The sequence below is a fragment of the Aythya fuligula genome, chromosome 2, assembly GCF_009819795.1.
Source record: "Aythya fuligula isolate bAytFul2 chromosome 2, bAytFul2.pri, whole genome shotgun sequence".
Classification (NCBI taxonomy): domain Eukaryota; kingdom Metazoa; phylum Chordata; class Aves; order Anseriformes; family Anatidae; genus Aythya; species Aythya fuligula.
Genome location: NC_045560.1, coordinates 106,630,458 through 106,649,352, shown reverse-complemented (window position 1 = coordinate 106,649,352; position 18,895 = coordinate 106,630,458). Strand labels below are relative to the sequence as shown.

General features: G+C 38.6%; 1 protein-coding gene across 10 annotated transcripts in view; it reads left to right on the top strand.

Moving 5' to 3' along the window:
* Window positions 1-18,895, top strand: part of PTPRM (protein tyrosine phosphatase receptor type M) — a 465,329-nt gene that overhangs the window by 428,788 nt on the left and 17,646 nt on the right. For all 10 annotated transcript variants that reach the window (XM_032181299.1, XM_032181298.1, XM_032181296.1 and 7 more), the window contains 2 exons: window positions 2,087-2,184; window positions 15,238-15,354. In XM_032181299.1, coding sequence (XP_032037190.1) covers window positions 2,087-2,184; window positions 15,238-15,354 — 215 coding nt within the window. The remainder of the gene's footprint in view (window positions 1-2,086; window positions 2,185-15,237; window positions 15,355-18,895) is intronic.

Genomic DNA, 18,895 nt, shown 5'->3' with positions numbered 1-18,895 from the left:
AGCTACATTCCTTCAAAGGTGACAGCAATAGTAATTCTGCTGAATATATTTTTTGAGATTTGAGAGGAAGGAAAAAGCTATGCAGAGACAGCATTTTCCTACAGTGAGTAAAATAGCCTCCTTTCTTCTACGTGTAGGAGAGGTTGGTCCAAAACCTTTGTAATGCTGTTGTGACTTGAATTGCCAAGAAAACTATATTGAATCTGACATTATTGAAGCACAAGCAAGCTAAACATTCACTATGATATATATTAATTATCTTACTGTAGCATCCAAAATTGTGCTTGGACAACTTTCATATTGTACATCCAACTGATGTAGAAGTAAAATACTTATTGTACATTCCACTGATGTAGAAGTAAAATACTTATTGTAGATTTTCACATGGAGGAGACTGACTTAAAGAGTGACTTAAATCTGTCATGTTTGCAAATTAAATCTCTCAAAAATATCATCTCTTTTGTTTTGTTGTTTGTTTGATTTGTTTTTTTTGTTGTTGTTGTTGTTGTTGTTTTGTTTTGTGGGTTTTTTTAATAGTCTCAAGCTTTGCAGTCACAACACCAGCTTGAGTCTAGCTAGTAATTTCAGAAACGGTATTTTTAGATTCTGCTATTATTTCTACTCTGTGGCTTCTGACATTTCTTGTGTTCCAACAGGCATAGCTTCCTATTGTTTTAACTGGCTTTTTCTCCTGTTATGTGAGCTACCTAAACAAACAAAAGACAAGTTGACCGACTTTAGGGAAAACAGTGAAACGAACTATATATGCAGCATTTTTAGAAACAGAAGAATTAAGTAAGGAGGAGAATGCAGAACATTTTAAAATGGTTTGTGCAAATTGTGGATGATAATATGTTTTGAAATTGCCAAAAATCAAAATATTTTATAGAAATTCACAAGTTCTAAACTATTACCATCCTTTTACTTAAACGTGAGTTCTAAGTTACATCACAATTATGTTAAATGCCTGATGAATTGGGTTTTACTTGCTTATAATATTATTACATTGTTCAGTAAGTACTTGACTTTCGGAGTAAAATCGGTTTCCATTTCCATTTGGTTTCCATTTTTAAATGGAAACCAAAGTAACAAAACTTGGGTACCAAACGACCCAGATGTGTCAATGTAAGGTTTTGTAGTGCTTTAAAAGTGTTGGTTTCTTCACTTGAGGAGCAATTATGCCAGTCTAATTGCTTACTGCAATGTGGCAGTTCAGTAATGGATTCAATGTGGATGTTAAGTTTGTAGTTCTTGATAGTATTTTGCTTTTGTTTGTTTTTATTGGCCCAGTGATTTTAAACCAGTGGTTTCAAATCAGGGTGGCACAGTGGATGTCATGTAGACATGTGGAGCATCACATAGGCACGTGGGCTAGAAACACACATGACCAGGCACGTGTGAAAGCTGTGCTTGTTCTCAGCATTTTACATTTCTGCCACTGACATTTCCTATGCTCCTGTGGGCTGGTGGCCAGTCTCAGCATGATGTTGAAAGAAGCCCTGTGTCTACAAGAGAGCTCAGGTTGTTCAGAGACATTTTTCTCTGAGAGTACAGCAGAGGACATCACTGCCATGACACACAAGGGTTCTTTACCGCTTTCCCCGCTGCTTTGCAAAGTGATATACAGCAGCAAGAAACTATAACTTCTGTCTCACTTCGGGAAGTACAATTTAGGAGCTGGGGTAATTTGATGGATAGTACATACTAAGAAAAATATTAGAAACCGGGAAAGGCCACATAGTCCATTGTGGCTCATTTCATTCCAAATACACCTTCCCTAGGTTATCATCCAATTGTTAAGAGAAAGAGTAATGTTATCCATTTTTTATAATTCCACTTTGGGGTATTACGGAGATAAATACCTGGATGTTAGAGAACTAACTTTCTTTCAGAGCACTATTTCAGGAGAAAAATACTTAAATGCAGATAGGTGAGATGACAGAAAGGAAATTGACCCTAAATGAAAAATATGATGATAGTGATATGAATATATGTGGATAACCATGATTTCTCAAGCTTCCCCAGAGACAAGCTTCCAATCATGAGACTTTCAGAAAGTAACCTTTCCTTTGATTTATTGTTTCAGGACCAATGCAGGAGACAATATATGACTTTTGGAGAATGGTATGGCATGAGAACACAGCCAGCATAATCATGGTTACTAATCTCGTAGAAGTGGGAAGGGTAAGTGATTTTTGTACTTTAAAAGATGAAAGACTTCCAAGGTGTTTGCTTTTGGAAATTAAATAGCAGACCAACAAGACGCTTATATACTGAGTAAGGCACATAAAATATTTATGACTGCCTCTGCTAAGAAGTTCATTATCAATTACTTTTAAGCATGCTTTGGATGCTTGGCTTTGAAAACATTAACACAATGAAAAAGTAACTGATAAAGTTGCACTCTGTACAGCAGAGTCTGCAAAGACTGCCAAAGAGGGAAAGTGTCATATCTTTGTGTATATCTCAGATGTGCTATTTCTGTTAAAGGAAACCAGGGAATGGGTTACAGAGCAAGGTATGGAGTCACCTATTTTTTTAAGGGTGGGGCAAAGACGAGGAGTAATTCTGGGACAGGTTTCTTTAAAAAGTATTTAAACTATGAAATCGCATTTCCTTCACAGTATCTTAGTCTAAATCAACCTGGTTTGTCTGGGTGTTCACTTCCAGACTAAAACCAAAGAAATTGGCATTACTCATTTGTCCACTGTTCAAGGGGCATTTAGATAATTCCCTCAGTAATATGCTTTACCTTTTGGCTAGCCCTGAAGTGATCTACATGATGGCTGAAGGTCCCTTCCAACTGAGCTGTTCTACTGTTCTATTTTACTAAACCTGTTGACCAGGAGGTCTTCTTCAGGAGCTGACTAGTAAAGGAAAGCTTGATTTACCTGGTTGATAAGGTGTACTTTTCTTTCTTTGTTTGATAATGTCTAAAGAAGGTCTCCTACTCAAGTTATTAAGGCTAATTTTGTTTTCAACAAGTCTTGAATGGAACCCTTTTCTTTGTTTTTTTGTTGTTGTTGTTGTTGTTTGTTTGTTTGTTTGTTTGTTTAACAACCATCAATAACTGAGTCTTTTAATTTACTACTCTGTCTATGCATGATGTCTTAGTCTTCACCTGGGATGTTGTTTGGGAACTGGGCATATTGCTTTCATTTCACATGGGAGAAAAAAAAAAAAAAGTCATTGCTTTTATTGCAAGTACTGCATTATTGTAAATCAAAACATTGAAATAAGAAGTCAAGTACATGAAGTACATGTATCTTGGTGTGAGCCTCATGATTTTGAGATGTGTTTTTAATTTCATGCTGGTTGAGTGGCTGATATCCCTCTGCCCTGTGGTGTTTGCACCAGGAGAGAGAGCACTCCTTATGTAGAGTGAGTCAAAGGGCTGTATCTTGTCTCCTTTTTAACAAGTCCAGTTTTACAAGCTCAATTTATCTTTCTTTATGTCCTTGGTTGATTGCTACTATAAATCCTAACATTTAGATATCTGTGTGACCAAGCCTGCCAACAGATCAGGTGCAATTATTATTTTTAGATATTAAAAAAAAAAAGTAGGATTTGTGACGGCAATTAACACCTGCTGCAGGAACAAGTGTACAACTAATTGCAGAGACAAAGAAGGATCATGGAGGCTGCTTTAAAAATTCAGTCCCTTGATTGAAAAGGATGGGAGAAATAGTTGGGTGATCACATACCAATTCAACATGGATGAATCTGTACAAATAGAAAACTCTCCAACAAATTTGTTAAAGCTTTGTACACATTCATAAATAACAAAGCATGCAAAAAAATGATGCTCTCAGGGGATGGATGAACAAACCTTAGAACAAACGTAGCATAGTATGTGAAACCACATGCTGTTTTCTTGAAGTCCATATCTGAAAGCATCAATTAACATGACCTGTCAGGTGTCACCCAGGGAGGTGCCAGTCTCAGTGCCAGCACTGTGGCCTCCCCTCACAACATTTAGTTGGGTCGCACATTCCCTTAGCAGCAAGCAACAGTTTGTGCCACTGTGGAGATTTCTTCAGGGTGCAAGAGTCCTAGTGGGATACCGATCTGCAGCTTTCTTGTTTTCTTGTTTCTGACAGTGGTAGAAATGACTTTGTTCTTGCTTTCTCTGGTGGCCAACATAGGTGAGATTAGAGAGCAGAAATTAAAATGAGCTTTTAATGGAAATCAGATGGTATGAGCCACAAAACAACACAGTCACTTCCCTCTTGGTGCTTCTGTCCTACTCCCAGGGTGGGAACCATCATTACTAACACACCATCTCTCCCTCAATCCCAAACACAAGCTCTGTGCCACCTTGATTAGTAATGATTTTAATGGGCTTTTTGGTAGCATTCCTGCAGGGCAAATCTTGTAACCTTCCTGACCTTAAAGTTTTCTATTTCAAGAGTTGTTGTTCGTCTAAGATTTACAGGGGCTTATTATTTTATATATTTTTAAAAACTCTTGCCCAGTGTAAGTCAAGGAGGAAAATGCCTTTATGTTTTCAGAAAAGAGGAGTATCTATTTAACATGTTTGCCACACAATGTATGTCCTTCATGAATTAATCATTGAGGGGGCGTATGTGTATTTGTTTACCAGGACTGGCTGGGTAGTCATTAAATCAGTGCTAGGAACTTGCTTCTTGCCCTGGAGCATTATGCATCAGGACTGTTTTAATTGCGGATAGAGGAATCACCATGAGGCTGTCCCTAATGCAAGCACCTGCTGCAAATGACTCAGTCCCTGCATTACCCTCCAGCAGGGTCTGGGTACATCTGCCAATATCTGTCATTATTTGAGGCATACTTGTCAAAACCATGCATCCCTTTAAGCTCTTGTGTGTTCCAGCAAGGGACCCTTGTCAGTGTTTCTGGCACCTGCAGACTGCTGTGCACCTGGTATTTAAATGGCACAGAAATGTGTTTTGATTGTTTTCTCTCTTTAATGAACCCACCTGAGGGACATTTAGCTCTTTATCTAGTAGCCTGTTACCCAGTCACTCACATTTACACTGCTTGTGTGGAAACTCAGAACTCACTTGTGCTGTTATACCAATCCATCTGCCAGAAGTCTTATCACAAAATCTGCAGGGCTCCCTAAGGAGACTTTTGTACTGGTAATTTAAGCTAATGATTTCTAAACATATTTAGTCAGTTTTATGAAGACCTCATTAGAATGTGACTGTTTATTAAAAATCTAAATGAGGTCTCACAGTCGTTTAGAAAAATCGTTGCTGAGTTGCATGAACAGTTCTTTGATAACAGCTGATGAAGGGGTTTTTAGTTAAGATTGGTCTAAGTTGACTTAAGAACTTTTACAGAAAAATGAATAAGTAGGCAACCCTTGTAAGATAGATAAAAAGTCTCTGTCTTCTTCATGCTGGGGTCAACAACTTCCCTCTCTCAATGAAGTCTGCAAGAAGAGCATGATAAGTAATTAGCGGTATAATACACCTATATTTTAATGCAAGAATCAACGTTTTCCAAACCACAGACTAACAGTTAAAAAGCAAGAACAAGACTCATAAAAATAAATCAATGTGACTATAGGCCATTTTAAAAAAAAATGTATTTTAGATTACATTAATGCAAGAGACCTTCATGTTCCTGTTACTAATTGATAGAGCAACTGAAGATAGTAGTGTAATTTCAGACATCTTTTCCCAAGAGGTTTAGCATACTATGGTGGCTTATTGTAGAAGAAACAGAACTTTTTTTTATCCAACCAGTGTAGGGATGTTTGGTTTCCCAACAAGAGACACATGATAACATCTGGTTTATTCCAAGAGGCTGCTCTTACAGCTGGATCCTTGTGTGGGAAGCTATGGGAACTGGATCAAAGTCTTTATGTACTGGCCAAAGTCTCAGGTTGCTTCTTGAAATGTTTCAGTGTTTGTACACATAAAAACTTTTCTTTCCTCCTTAAAGAGTTACACTGGATTTAGAATACATTCAATTGTGTCATCTTGCTGTCACTTCCATCTTTGCTCTTCTTAGGCTGGTAGTGATACTTGGTTGGCGGAATCAAACGTGGCATGTCACATCATTTATCATTTGTCAGTAGTCACTTTCTCTCCCACTCCTTGTTTTCGCTTGAGGCAGGAGGAATTTAGTAATATCTGATTAATAAATGGTGAAGTGCACTGATGAAATTGGGTGGAGGTGGTTGATATATAAATGCACTGCTAGGACTCATGATTGTCTATCATGCTTTTAATATAACGAAGTATTTACAAAAAATCACTAGAAATGATTATAAAAAATAAAACCTCACCCCAGGAGCATCATAATTACAGTAATTAGAGTTTCACAATTATTATCCAGAATTAGAAAACAGCCAGTGCTAATAGTGTTAATAAGCACACAAAAGGCCCTTTTCTTTGAAAGGAGGCAAGGTTGACAACAACAGAATGGATGTGAGGCAAACAGGGGAATGAAGGTCAGCCATGGGATGGCAAATAGCCCATACATGTGCCTTAGCACTACCACAACAGCCTCTCACCATCATCTTATCCCTGAGGAGTGCTGTGCTTTCCGATAGCCATCTCACACTCCTCTTGGGTGACTTTCCCTACCCAGGAGCCATCAGGGCTGGATATGCACAGGGAAAAAGAACAGCAAAAGTTGGTGGCTTAGCTGGTTGTTTGCTTGTTTGACTGGGCATACATGGCACTTTCATCTGCTTTGCTGCAAAAATGTTGATGGCTCTTCATGCGTAAAACAAGTGGGGGTCTACATGACAATGAAAAAACCCATACAGGAGTCAAATGTAGCAACTAGCAGAGAGGGAGCATCTCCTTACTGCTTGCTGTTTAAAAAAAAAAAAAAATGTTCTTTGTTGTAAGATAAAATCAGAAGAGTGATTCTTCCCAGGGAAGACTCTGTGTGGGCCCAGTCCTCAGCAGTCATACGTGCCTGTGCTTGGGCCTGGCGTGCTCAGCATGTGCAACCTTGGTCAGCACTCAAGAGACATTTCTAAAAGAAATACAAACACGTTTCTTCAACAAAAAAAAAATCCAGAACTCTTCATCTTGAACTGAGTCTTCCTCAGATCTTCCTGATGGTCTATTTCTCAGACATCCAAGAAAATTTGTCAAGTAAAGTCCTGTCCAGAGGCTTCTCACTGAAGCAGACTGCTATAACCAAACAATAAATTCTAAGTTAACTTCATCAACACAAATGCTAGCACTGTATGAAATTTCCAATGGACTTAACCTCCTCTTAGAATAAAACAGGATTATTTTGATACAAACCTATTATGAAGCTCACAGTTACGTAATTCAGATTTTTGAGAATCTTCATGCAGAATAACCATCTAATGAACAAAGGTAAATTCAAACTGTATTTAAGATTCAGATCACCCATTAGAAGGATATCGCAGAGGTGAAACAGAGCAACTCTATAACACGTCCCACAAAGAGCATGTTTGTGTTTAGTATAAATGGAAGAACACTCCATATAATTGAAATGGCCTCTAAATGTGATAAGCCAAATTACCAATATTGGTGTTAGTTTGAGATACTGACATTAGTGTTCCTTAGGAGATGTGCCAAAGCGTTTGTTAGCACAGTGGTGACTAAGATTTTATTTAAACTTTTCTCCTGAAAGAAAGAAAACACATTTTGTACATGAGAGGGAGAAAGTTTTCTGCATTAAACCCTTCCCTACCTCTAGGTAATGCTAGTGTCAGCTTCAAAAACCTATAAATACTGTCCTTCCCCATATAGAGATATTTTAATTCTTAATTGCAGGTATCCATAAAACCTGGGACCTGTTCTTTTCATACATATATGTTCAGTCATTTTGTTTTACTTTTGCTTTCACTGTAACTCCAGTGTCTGTTGTTGGATACAGTAGAGGCTGTAGTATTACAGAGTATGACTGATAAGAAAGTAAACAATTGTAATTTGAAACTATTCTTAATCTTCCAAGTCAGTGAACCCTTCTAGTAGTCAAAACAGATTTTAGCTTTCTAGACCTCTAACCAGAAATAACAAGTTGGCATTATTCCTTTGTGTGCTGCAGGGGAGGAACCCTTAGGGAAAAATTAATAAATAAATAAAAATTGGCTGTTATCCTCCAGGAAAGAGAAGGAAGAACTCTTTAATCACTTAATAAAGATGTCCCCAGATTGGCAATGTTGATGTTGTCAAACAGGACATCAAACTACGAGTGGTCAGCACTGTCCCGTGTCACTCACAGCAAACATAGTTTCAGGTCTCAGTATTTTGATACTTTCTCTTGTTTCCAGTAAAAGCTATACTTCAGAGAATACTCATCAATGAAGATTAGTATCGTAAAGCTTCTTAGTTCAATCGAGATGATTCATTTTGCAAAATACATAAAACAGTTTTAAGGATACACAAATGCACAGACCCCTTGTTGGGCTAGCTGCTGAAGTACTGCCAGGGTATAGGATGCAAGTAAAAGTACAGTTTGCAAAGAGGTCTTCGAGTTCCACTTTGAAACGCCGTGGCTGACAAAATGGCTTCATCACTGCAGGTCTGCTGAACTCAGTAGTCTCATGAAATTGATCTCTCAGTCTCTCTGTGAAGGAAGGAGTATCCTAGAGACGCCAACACGGTTTTACTGTAAAGCAGCACGTAGAGCTTTCTAACCTGACATCAGATGATCAAGTTTTAGAGCCAGAAGGCAACCAGCTAACTCAGTGGTGCTCTGTAGCTCAACTTATGGCATGATTTTGTCCTTGGAAAGGAAGCATGATTCAGTGCACGGGCTGTGCTGCTCAATGCAGGCACATCGGGTCCTTGGAGCACAGGATCTGAGCATTATGCCCACGATTTCACAGTTGTGTAAGGGATTAAGACAAGCTTGAGAAGCTCCAGATAATTCTTCATCTTGGCATAAGGCTACCCTTCTCACATGCTCTGTGCTCAGCCTTTTTTCCGCCAGGGCTGTACTAAAGTGCACTAATTTACAGCCTTTTTTAATAAACAGTGGGAGACAATTGCCTAAACACAAGGAATGAAATAGGGACAATCCATGTTCTTCTTTTTTACTAGCTACAAAGGCAGGAACACTACAAGCAGCTTTACCTTGGGTCACCTTTACCCTAAAGCAATTCTCCCAGACTAATTCTGTTTGATGGCCAAAGTATGGCCCCACCATCAGCCTGTCATCTTAATTTCACCTAATCCAAGCTGCCAGGCTGATGTTATACTAACAGCACATGTGATTTTTAAGAACAAATGGATTTCATTGATCCTTCCAGGAGGAAAGCAGTAAGTGTATTGCTACAACTGGGCATGTCCTGATAGCCAACTATCCCGGGTAGCAGCTGAATGAGAACCGTAGGCAACCTAGGGTTGCACTGCTGGGGTAACACAGGGCAGCAGGAGGTGGAGAATGATATCAGCTCTGAGTCATCACTGGAAGAAATTAGACTGAGCTAGTAAAATTCATAGGGATCTCTCACCCTCTGGGAGTTGTGAACCACAGAAAGACTTTTGTCTGCCTTTATACAGACCCATTCATCTGACAGTGCAGAACGGTATCCTAAATTTTGCATTGCACAATACTCTTCCATACCTCATTTTAGAGAAGTCTGAAATGAGGTATAGATCAATTAACTGACCTGCTCAAAAGCAAACAAAGAAAATGAACAAAAGGACTGGATTTTATCTCCTGTCAAAGGTGGTTTTATAACTAATAAAATGTTCTTAATCACAATACGTTTTTGTTTGAAAAGTATTTAAATAAAAATACTTTCATTTGTTGGATGTTCTTTTATTTCCAGTCAGCCAAATAAAAGTATATGATGTTATCTTAGTTATACCTGCAAAACCTGTTAAAAGTTTTCACCAGTGAGCTTGATTGGCTATTTCATTTTATATCCTAGAGGTTTCATTTCAAAATTTATGTCTGACTTATCATCATTACTTAGTCCGGGATTAATTTTAAATTAGAATATATAATACTGCTCTTCACTAATGACAATCCATGCAGTGCATAGCCAGTTATACCACCTTTTTGCTAAGAATATTTCAGAATCAAATGAAATTGGAAACTTTGAATAATCACTGTTATTTAAACTGTTCTGTAGGAACTACAAAGTATATTTCACAGCCAGCTCACATATTAATTCAGTAATATTCCTCCTATTCCAAACCTTTAAGTAAATGAATTACTGTCCTGGCTTTCATACTGCCTGTAGCTAGATGTGTCACATTGCCAAATGGCTAAGTATACAGCTTCGGAAGTCACAATTTGTGTTCATTATCTATCTACTGCCTGCATTGTTTGTTATATTTAGAAGTAGCGAGAACAACTTTCCACCTTCATTTTTAATTCTTATTTTCCCACATTAGACAATTTTGCTGGGAGATTTGGGAGAGAGGGGGGGCAGGTCAAAGAAGATAATCATATTCTCCAAATTTCTCAAATTATTAGTAAAATAAACATGTTTGGAACAATTGGACAGTGTACCTTGGGATGAATAGATTAAATCAAAGCATTTTCATTATGTCTCTGGCAATCACCCTTTTTATCTCATCTTGTGATGAACATCTGTATTTTTTGGCAACATGTTAGGATGTAAATGTGGGGTGTATCTGAACAAACTCTCAATTATAGATCTGCTCAGATGAGATTTCAAAATTATGTTTTCTACTTTGTGGCCGGTATTTACAGTTATGATAGCAACTGTGTGGAAAAAAAAAAAAATCTAATGCATTTAATATTCAGTTTTGGATTCATGTATCAATTATTTAGCTAAACCTTCTGTTAGTAGTTTTTTTGTAAAATACGTACCAAATGTTTATAAAAAGGGAAAGAGATTAATCAAGACACAGTAGCTAAAGCTGTGCTAAAAAGAAAAAATGAACAAACATATGTTGCCAGCAATGTTTCTCGTATTTGATGAATAAAACCATATTCTATTTTGTTGCAATTGCCTTTCCCTGTACAAACAAAAGCCCTGGTCCAATAAACATTTATAAGTGTGATTTCAGTTTACACTATTTAATCTACTTTTTTCTTTAAGACCCTTTCCTCTTTATTTGAGAATCCCTGGAGGGGATAGGAAACTGGTCTTTAAGCATTTACTTAACTTCTGGCTCATCAGGAGTCCACAGAGTTCCCATGTCTAAAGCTCAGCACGTGCAGCAGCATTGCAGAACAAGAGCCAAAACCAAAAGTAGGAAAAAAGCTCAATTTTTTTTTTTTTTAAAAAAAAAAAGGGGGGGGGGAGAAAAAAGTTGTTTTTTTCCTCACAGTGAGTGAATCAGTTAGTGTTGGTCTGTGGCTACGACTGCGGCTCTGGCACCTTTCCCACAGCTGTTACAGCCCCAATTCCACTTGGGAGAGTTTTCAGGAAATTGTGTTGTCATGGATCCTTCTGCTCTGCTCCAGTCTGCTCCGTGCCCCAAATCCCCTGTGCAGTACAGTATCCCCTACGGGCACAAGCTGCAGGAGGCTATAACTTCTGTGCAACATCCCCCCAGTGCTTCCCTAATTATTCCATTGGATCGTCTTAAATAAAGTTTTTAAAAAAGGGGGAAACAAATCCAGCAGTTGAGGCGTAAGAAGGTGGGGACTCCTGTGCTTTTCTAAATTGGTCTTTCCAAATGTTCCCGGTTCTTAGTCATAATCCAGACTGTCTAGACTTACCAAGTTAGAAACAGGCATGTTTTCCTTCAAGGCTGAGCAATTTAATTCAGCTAGGGTGTTGTTGTTTTTTTTCCCCTGATTGTTTATTTTACTAAACTGGAATTGTTTGAGGATGGCAGGCACCCATCAGAAAGAAACAAGGCTAAAGTTAGCAACAGAAGGACGTGCTGATGAGTGGTGCTGTTACCAGGACCACCGCAGCAGCTGTTTCCTCTGTACGTGCGTTGGCCGTGTTTGCGTGGTTCATGTTCCACCTATGGAAAGGATCACTGAGCAGGCAGAAAGAGGAAATTGGCTCCAGAGACGGGGTGCTCGGTGGGCGGCTCCAGGCCAGAGGCAGCATGAGTTGCTTTATTCTGCATGCAGAGTAAAAAAACTCATCTTTAGTTGTAGGTGGGAAAGCCCCATTCCAGAGAGTTCCCAGCAGTGACCGTGAAGGCTCAGTTTGCTGGCCTAAGGGATTTGAACAATGTCAATTGTCTGGATTCTTTTGACAATACAAACAAAACAATGAGCATTCAATGCGTTTCACTTAGCTTCTATCAGAGAGTTTCTGGAAATCCGTCTAAACAGGATAAGATCTGAATAAATATCAAGTAGACACAACAATAGATAGCAGTAGCAGCTACGAAACTGCTTGCAGCAACATTTAATGCTTTTAAAATGGTTGTTCATTGCTTATCGCTGATAGATGTGCTTGGGAGGGGAACACGCATTTGCCAGCAATCCTGAGGTTTAGGGCTTGTCCCTCAGTGTGCCAAGGGGCCCTTGGCTGATGGAAACCATCTTCTGCAAACTGACGCCCTGCCTGGTTTTGTGCCCTTCAAGCCTCTCCCTATGGAAGGCAATTGTATAACCCGGTGTTTGCAAATTGTCCTGCAACTGTGCTGAATACCAGATGAAATGTGAAGAAAATAATTGTATTTATGTATTTATTTATTTATTTATTTGTACCTGATACTAATGTGGTTACTGGATCTGAAGACAGGCATAGAGAAATAAATAAAAACCTGCTAATAGCTGCCTGAACTTCAGATTTGCTCTCAAGGAGCTTTCCCTCAGCTCTGTAAGCAGGAGTGAGCTGTCAGGATGCTTGTACAGCTCTGTGGCTGAGAGCCAGGCCTCACAACCAGAGTGTTATGATGAACTCTTTTACCTGGGAAGGATCCTGATGTAGGGCTGTGTTTTTCCATCCCTTCACACAGTTTTATTCAGATTTAAATTTTATCCTGCTAACAAGTCAGGAGAAGGGTCAGAGCTACTTTGCCCTGACAGACTTCTGAGGCTATCAGCTAATGTTGCCTGTTTGCTGTCCAGACACTAAAGAAGGGTTATAGGTGATGATCAGCTGTATCACTAGAAACTACTGTGATAAAGCACTTTCTTCTGCCCAACAGGGCAAGGTTCAGCTGCATAATCCTTTATACACTGAACCTGGATTTGGTATAAATAAATCACTTGAATTGTGCTTTACAGTTTTCACTGTATGCTTATATGTACATACTTCAGTTTTATCTTTTATTCATGACTAGGCATGGTAATAACCTGAATATTTTGTCATGAAAAGGGGTTTGAGAAATGTTCTAACAGTTGTGAAGTTTAATTTTTTGTTTTCTTTTGCCATTTTCCATTCAAAATTTGAAGTCTGTGTTTTGACCCAGCAAATTTAAGCGTATATTTAAGCAAACCTGTGTATTTACATGTATTGAAAGATCAGTTTTAAATTTTCCCTTCAGTGAGAAAGAGAGAGGAAAACGCTGCAAGCAGCAGATGTGTAACAGATGCTACTCCTAGCCCATACTGCACTACTGGACAATGGCCAGGTGCAGTGATGATAACATAGCTATTACCGTGATACAGCAGAATAAAACAGATACAAAAGCAATGTGTTAGCTTCCCCACCCACCGTCTTGCCCACCCAAATGAGAAGGAGGAGAATATTCTTAGCTGTGTCAGCTAACTACATTGAAATATTCAATCCCCACAGCTACCTGCTTTAGGCAATAACAGAGTCCATGCTTCCTTTCTGAACATGCTAAATATTGTGAAGTTCATCCCATCTAGATCCCACCGGGGCGCAGAAAATCTTAAATATATTTTGTAAAAGCCACCTTCTTTCCATCTGTGACACGGACTTGGGGGTATTGGTGGATGAAAAACTGAATATGAGCCAGCAGTGTTGTGTTTGCAGCCCAGAAAGCCAATCATATCCTAGGCTGCATCAAAAGAAGTGTGGCCAGAAGGTCAAGGGAGGTGGTTTTCCCCCTATGCTCTACTGTGCTCAGCTCTGGGGCCCCCAGCACAAGAAGGACGTGGACCTACTAGACCAAGTCCAGAGGAGGACAAGAAAGATGATCAGAGGGCTGGAGCATCTCTCCCATGAAGACAGGCTGAGGGAGCTGGGGTTTTTCAGCCTGGAGGAGAGAAGGCTCCAAGGACCTTATAGCAGCCTTCCAGTACCTGAGGGGCTACAGTCCCTCTGGGGAGGGACTCTGTCAGGGAGTTTAGGGATAGGACAAGGCTTGAAAGTAAAAGAGGGTAGGTTTAGATTAGATATTTGGAAGAAATTCTTTACTATGAGGGTGGTGAGGCACTGTCACAGGCTGCCCAGGGAAGCTGTGGATGCCCCATCCCTGGAAATGTTCAAAGCCAGGCTGGATGGGGCTTGGAGCAACCTGGTCTGTTGGGAGGTGTCCCTGCCCATGGCAAGGGGGTTGGAACGAGGTGATCTGTAAGGTCACTCCCAACCCAAGCCATTCTGTGGTTCTATGATTCTATGATGTCCATATCCCAGGATAAGTTTGCCAAGCGCACACAGTTCCAGAAGCCAACTGAGGTCAGTACGTGGGAAAGGGGGTCATCTCACTTAACATTAGCCATCAAGCCAAACACCTAGACTAAGGCAGTTGACTAGACTCTTCTCATAGTTAACAAAAATAAAGGCACCTCTAGAAGGTATTCATCCTACTTCTCCTAATTTGAGCTAAGTGAGATGAATCCCACCAACAGTCTTTGGGGTCATCTAGCAAATTGGTGTTAAAGCCGAGACGTAAAACTCATCTCTTGACTTCATGTGTTGAGTTTTGCCATTTGAACTCTCAACAGGTCCTTCAGAAATTTAATCTGAGCAAACAGATACTTCTCTGACGGTAGAGAAGATCCTTCCTTTCTTAAAAACACGTTTTCATTTTAAAAGGCATGAGGTATTTTTGAAACAAATCAACAACAAGAGACAGGGGGAAAAGGCTTCTTGTGGTAGTCGTCCCTCTACATGTACACCCTTGATGCACCCTCAGTTGGAAAGCATGAAAAATTAACAGTTTCTGTAACTGAGTTATGCACAGTATAAGTATTTCTTGTGTTCAGTACAAATTCACATTACTTTTATAAAACTGAAAAAATCTTACCTGCAACACAAAAATGCTGTCTTAAAAAATGAGCTAATGTCCCTTAAACATGAATCATTTCCACATGTAGAAAGTGTGACTGTTTTGCACATGATTGTATTTTAAAACATAAACCACTGCAAAGAATACAGAAGAGATTCAGTATGAAACTTCTAAAATAAATTATCCTTTTTTTTTTTTTTCTGATATTTTTTTAAAGGTTAAATGCTGCAAATACTGGCCAGATGACACAGAGATATATAAAGACATTAAAGTTACCCTAATAGAAACAGAACTCCTCGCTGAATATGTAATTCGAACATTTGCAGTAGAAAAGGTAAGTTTCGAAGTTCTTTTTTTCTTAAATATTGTGGTATCTGCCTAAGTGACTTAGATACAGATTCAACATGGGAAAGTTATATTTGTTACCTGACATTCTGGTTTTCATAGCTATTTTTTGGGTAAACACCTAGCGCCCTCTTATGGTACACTGTGTTCTTCTTTAAATGCAGCCGCTTTTCTGCGTTTTTTCATCACTCTTGGCCCCTGCCTGAGTTAGAAAAGTGATGTTCCTTGTGTAGGAAAAATCGAAGCCTCCCTCCCAGCAATCAATTTTAAAACACATTCGTGCTGTTTTCCCATCTTATGTTCACCACAATCATTTTCTGTCTGTACCGGAGGCTACATGCACCATTATTCAGAAGTCCGTGGTGGTGAATGCAGTGATCTGTTGGACCAGAGTGTTCCTGGTCAACAGTGAGACATTTCTGGAACAAAGTAGTATGTCCTCGAGGCAAATTCATTTGTAATGCAGAATCCATCTTTATGTACAGTTCCAATCAGCATTTGGTATTGCTGTTTATTAGAATAATGTCATGTGTTTGTTTGATGCTTCATAGATCTTGCAGCTCTCTCAAACAGCTCATACTATATGGACAATGTACAATTAACAAATAGGGTACCTGCTGAAAGTGAAAACAAGCAGGGTTACTTCATGTGGAAGAGTATTTTGCATTTTGTGTCAATTCAGCCTTTTTATTTACAAGTTTCATGAAAGAACAGAAGTGTTTTGATTGTATGTATCAAGACATATCTGAGCTGCAGAACAAGGAGGAAATAGCCTCTTTAGAAGACTTGACATTCCTAATGACATACTGAAGTAATGTTGCCTCATGAGTAAACTTTCAAGTAACTATATTAGAAAACTCCCTTTGATTTCATTGCAGTACCTGGGATATACTGCTTCTCTCTGATGATGAAATAGTATTCAGTTGTGGTGCTGAAGAACTTAATCTTTAGCATCAAAGAATCCCACAGCCAGGTAGATGAAACTGCCAAAAAGATGGCCCAACAGGGTCTCTGTACACACATACATTCACAGTAACAAAGGAATTAGGTTTTTGTCCTGTTTTATTCTTCAATCTAATACTTAAATATGCATCAATACAGCAACCTGAGGGTAATGATAATAGAATTATGCAGTTTGAATGAGCTGAAATATTGTATCATGTTTACCGCTATACATATTGTACATTGAATTCACTCAAGTCTGTTGTTTCCTTGCATTTAGATATTTTTAATAAACAGATGAGAAAGGGTGGCTATACTTTGAAGTAGATGAGGCACTCGTTGATTTCTATTCTGCAAATTTTAAGCCATGCTTTGATGTTAGCTTTTCACTTCTTAACTAGGACTGGGAAAAAAAGACCTAAAGGATTTTACAGTTGATCATAACCAAACTGTCTTGAATAAGTGCATTAAAACAGATAGAGATAAAAGAGGCTAAACATTTTATTTCTTTAAAAAAAAAAATCTCTGTCTGAAAAGATTTCACTTAGACACTGCTTTTAATAGTTGGTAGCTTTTTAGCAAGCCTCTGAAAGCAGTGTTAGTGTGGTTTGAGTAAAGTACATTTGTTTTTACCTTACTTTCCATATTTTTTCACACTTTTTTAACTTCAGGAGGAGGGTAGTGCAGTGCAAATTACCCAGAAATGTTTTGGAATCATCATTCTTGCATGTCTTCAGAGCTCAGCTAGACAGAGGCACTGGTGGCATGTTCTAATGTTGGCCAAAGACCCATTCTGAGCAGGAAGTTGGACTGGAGACCTCCAGAAGTCCCTTCTGACCACCTTTCATATTTTTGGGTTGTCATTCTTATACCTGCTTCTAAGATACAATTTCAGTTGATTAGTTTGGAGATAAATTGTTTGGTTTTCTTATTTTTATCTTTCAAATGGCTCTTTGGTGATTATAGAGGAGTAGGGGGATAAAACTAAGAAAACCAAGCATGAGTTTGTACTCTGATTCTGGGGAACACTTCCTAGATGTGCTTTACATTGTACATATAAGCAGTTCATTTGGAGTTACAGCACAACAGTTAACTCAGATGAATTACCCAAATAGTAACATACAACAGCACCATAAGTATTTGTTGGATTAAGATCTACATTTTTTAACATCCTAGGGTTTGTTAGCAATGTACACCATTTTCTGTTTGTTTCAGCTGAAAGAAAAAGTGAAAAATATGATCTTTCCAAGCTGAGCATATGCTTTTATGATTCATGCAGTTGTGCTGCTATTTTGGGTTTTGAAACCAGCAGGGAAGCTACAGACATGAAAATCATTCTTTTGTAGGTATAATAAGCAAACTCATTATAAAAGTACCCTATATGCAAAATCTTTTCTAAGTTGCTGAACGTTACCAACAATGATAGACAAAAATGCAGTCAACATGACAGACAGCATTTTCAAAGCTAATGCACAAGATACACAGGACATATTCTGATCTGTGCAACAGCTGTGCACATTATTTTTGGGGGGGGCATTTTATATCTTGTAAATTGCTTGAAAATGAAGACTTTCTACAGCATGAAGGTTTTTATAGGGTATTCTTTTCAGTCCTCGATTCATATAGTCACGTCATGGCTTTTTTCTTTCTTTTTTTTTTTTTTTGGTATGGGATCTTTGTTTCTTGAGGAATTGTGAGCAGTTGTTGTGGACAATATAAAAGTGTTTGGGACATGGATAGGTCACCTATGCACAGGTATTTACAGACTTGGAGGCCATACTTACATTAGCCCAAAAAAATAATTGTTAATTAACACACTAAAATCCCCAGAATACAGAGACCAAATTGTATTTGAATGTGTTTGTTAAACAATCCTAAAATACAAATTACTTTGTTCCTGAGCTTCCGTGTATTTTAAAATTGTTCTCTAGGATGTAAGGCCATTTCTGTTCCAAGGACGTGATCTCTTCATTCCACACCAGTGTTGCACATACTCTTTGTCTTCTCCCTTGCTGGCTTTTCTGTGGCACTGTTTCCATGAGACATGAGAGTGAACAGACTCCTACTCTGACCAGATGCCCAGCCTGAGCTGTCAAGGCTCCAAGATACACCACAGCTAACTCCACTCAAGTAGTGCTGGCATGGCCAAAATTTCTCAGCCATTGAAAATCCACGACTCTTTCAGTTTGCATACTAGCAATAAATTAGGGAGTTTATATTACTTTATTACACAAAGAAAATTAGACCTTTTATATGCAAACCAGATCAAGACAGGAAATACATCTTTAAGAAGAAAAAGTATAAGCCACTGGTTATTAATATCATTGACATTTAGTCCAGCCTAGAGATGATATGTCATAATTTTGCTGTTTGCTTATGAAATATGTATGATGGCCTCTGGTCTGTAGATTTCTAATGAGAATGAAATACCAGCAGCTACATTTTTAGAGGGGGAAGGGGAAATACAAGCACTAAGAAAATCATACTTAGCATACACACCTTTAATATCCAGACTGCTCCAGAAATTCACATGGGAAATCACTTATACGATCGGCTCCTCATTCATACCTGTCTCACCATATCCATAT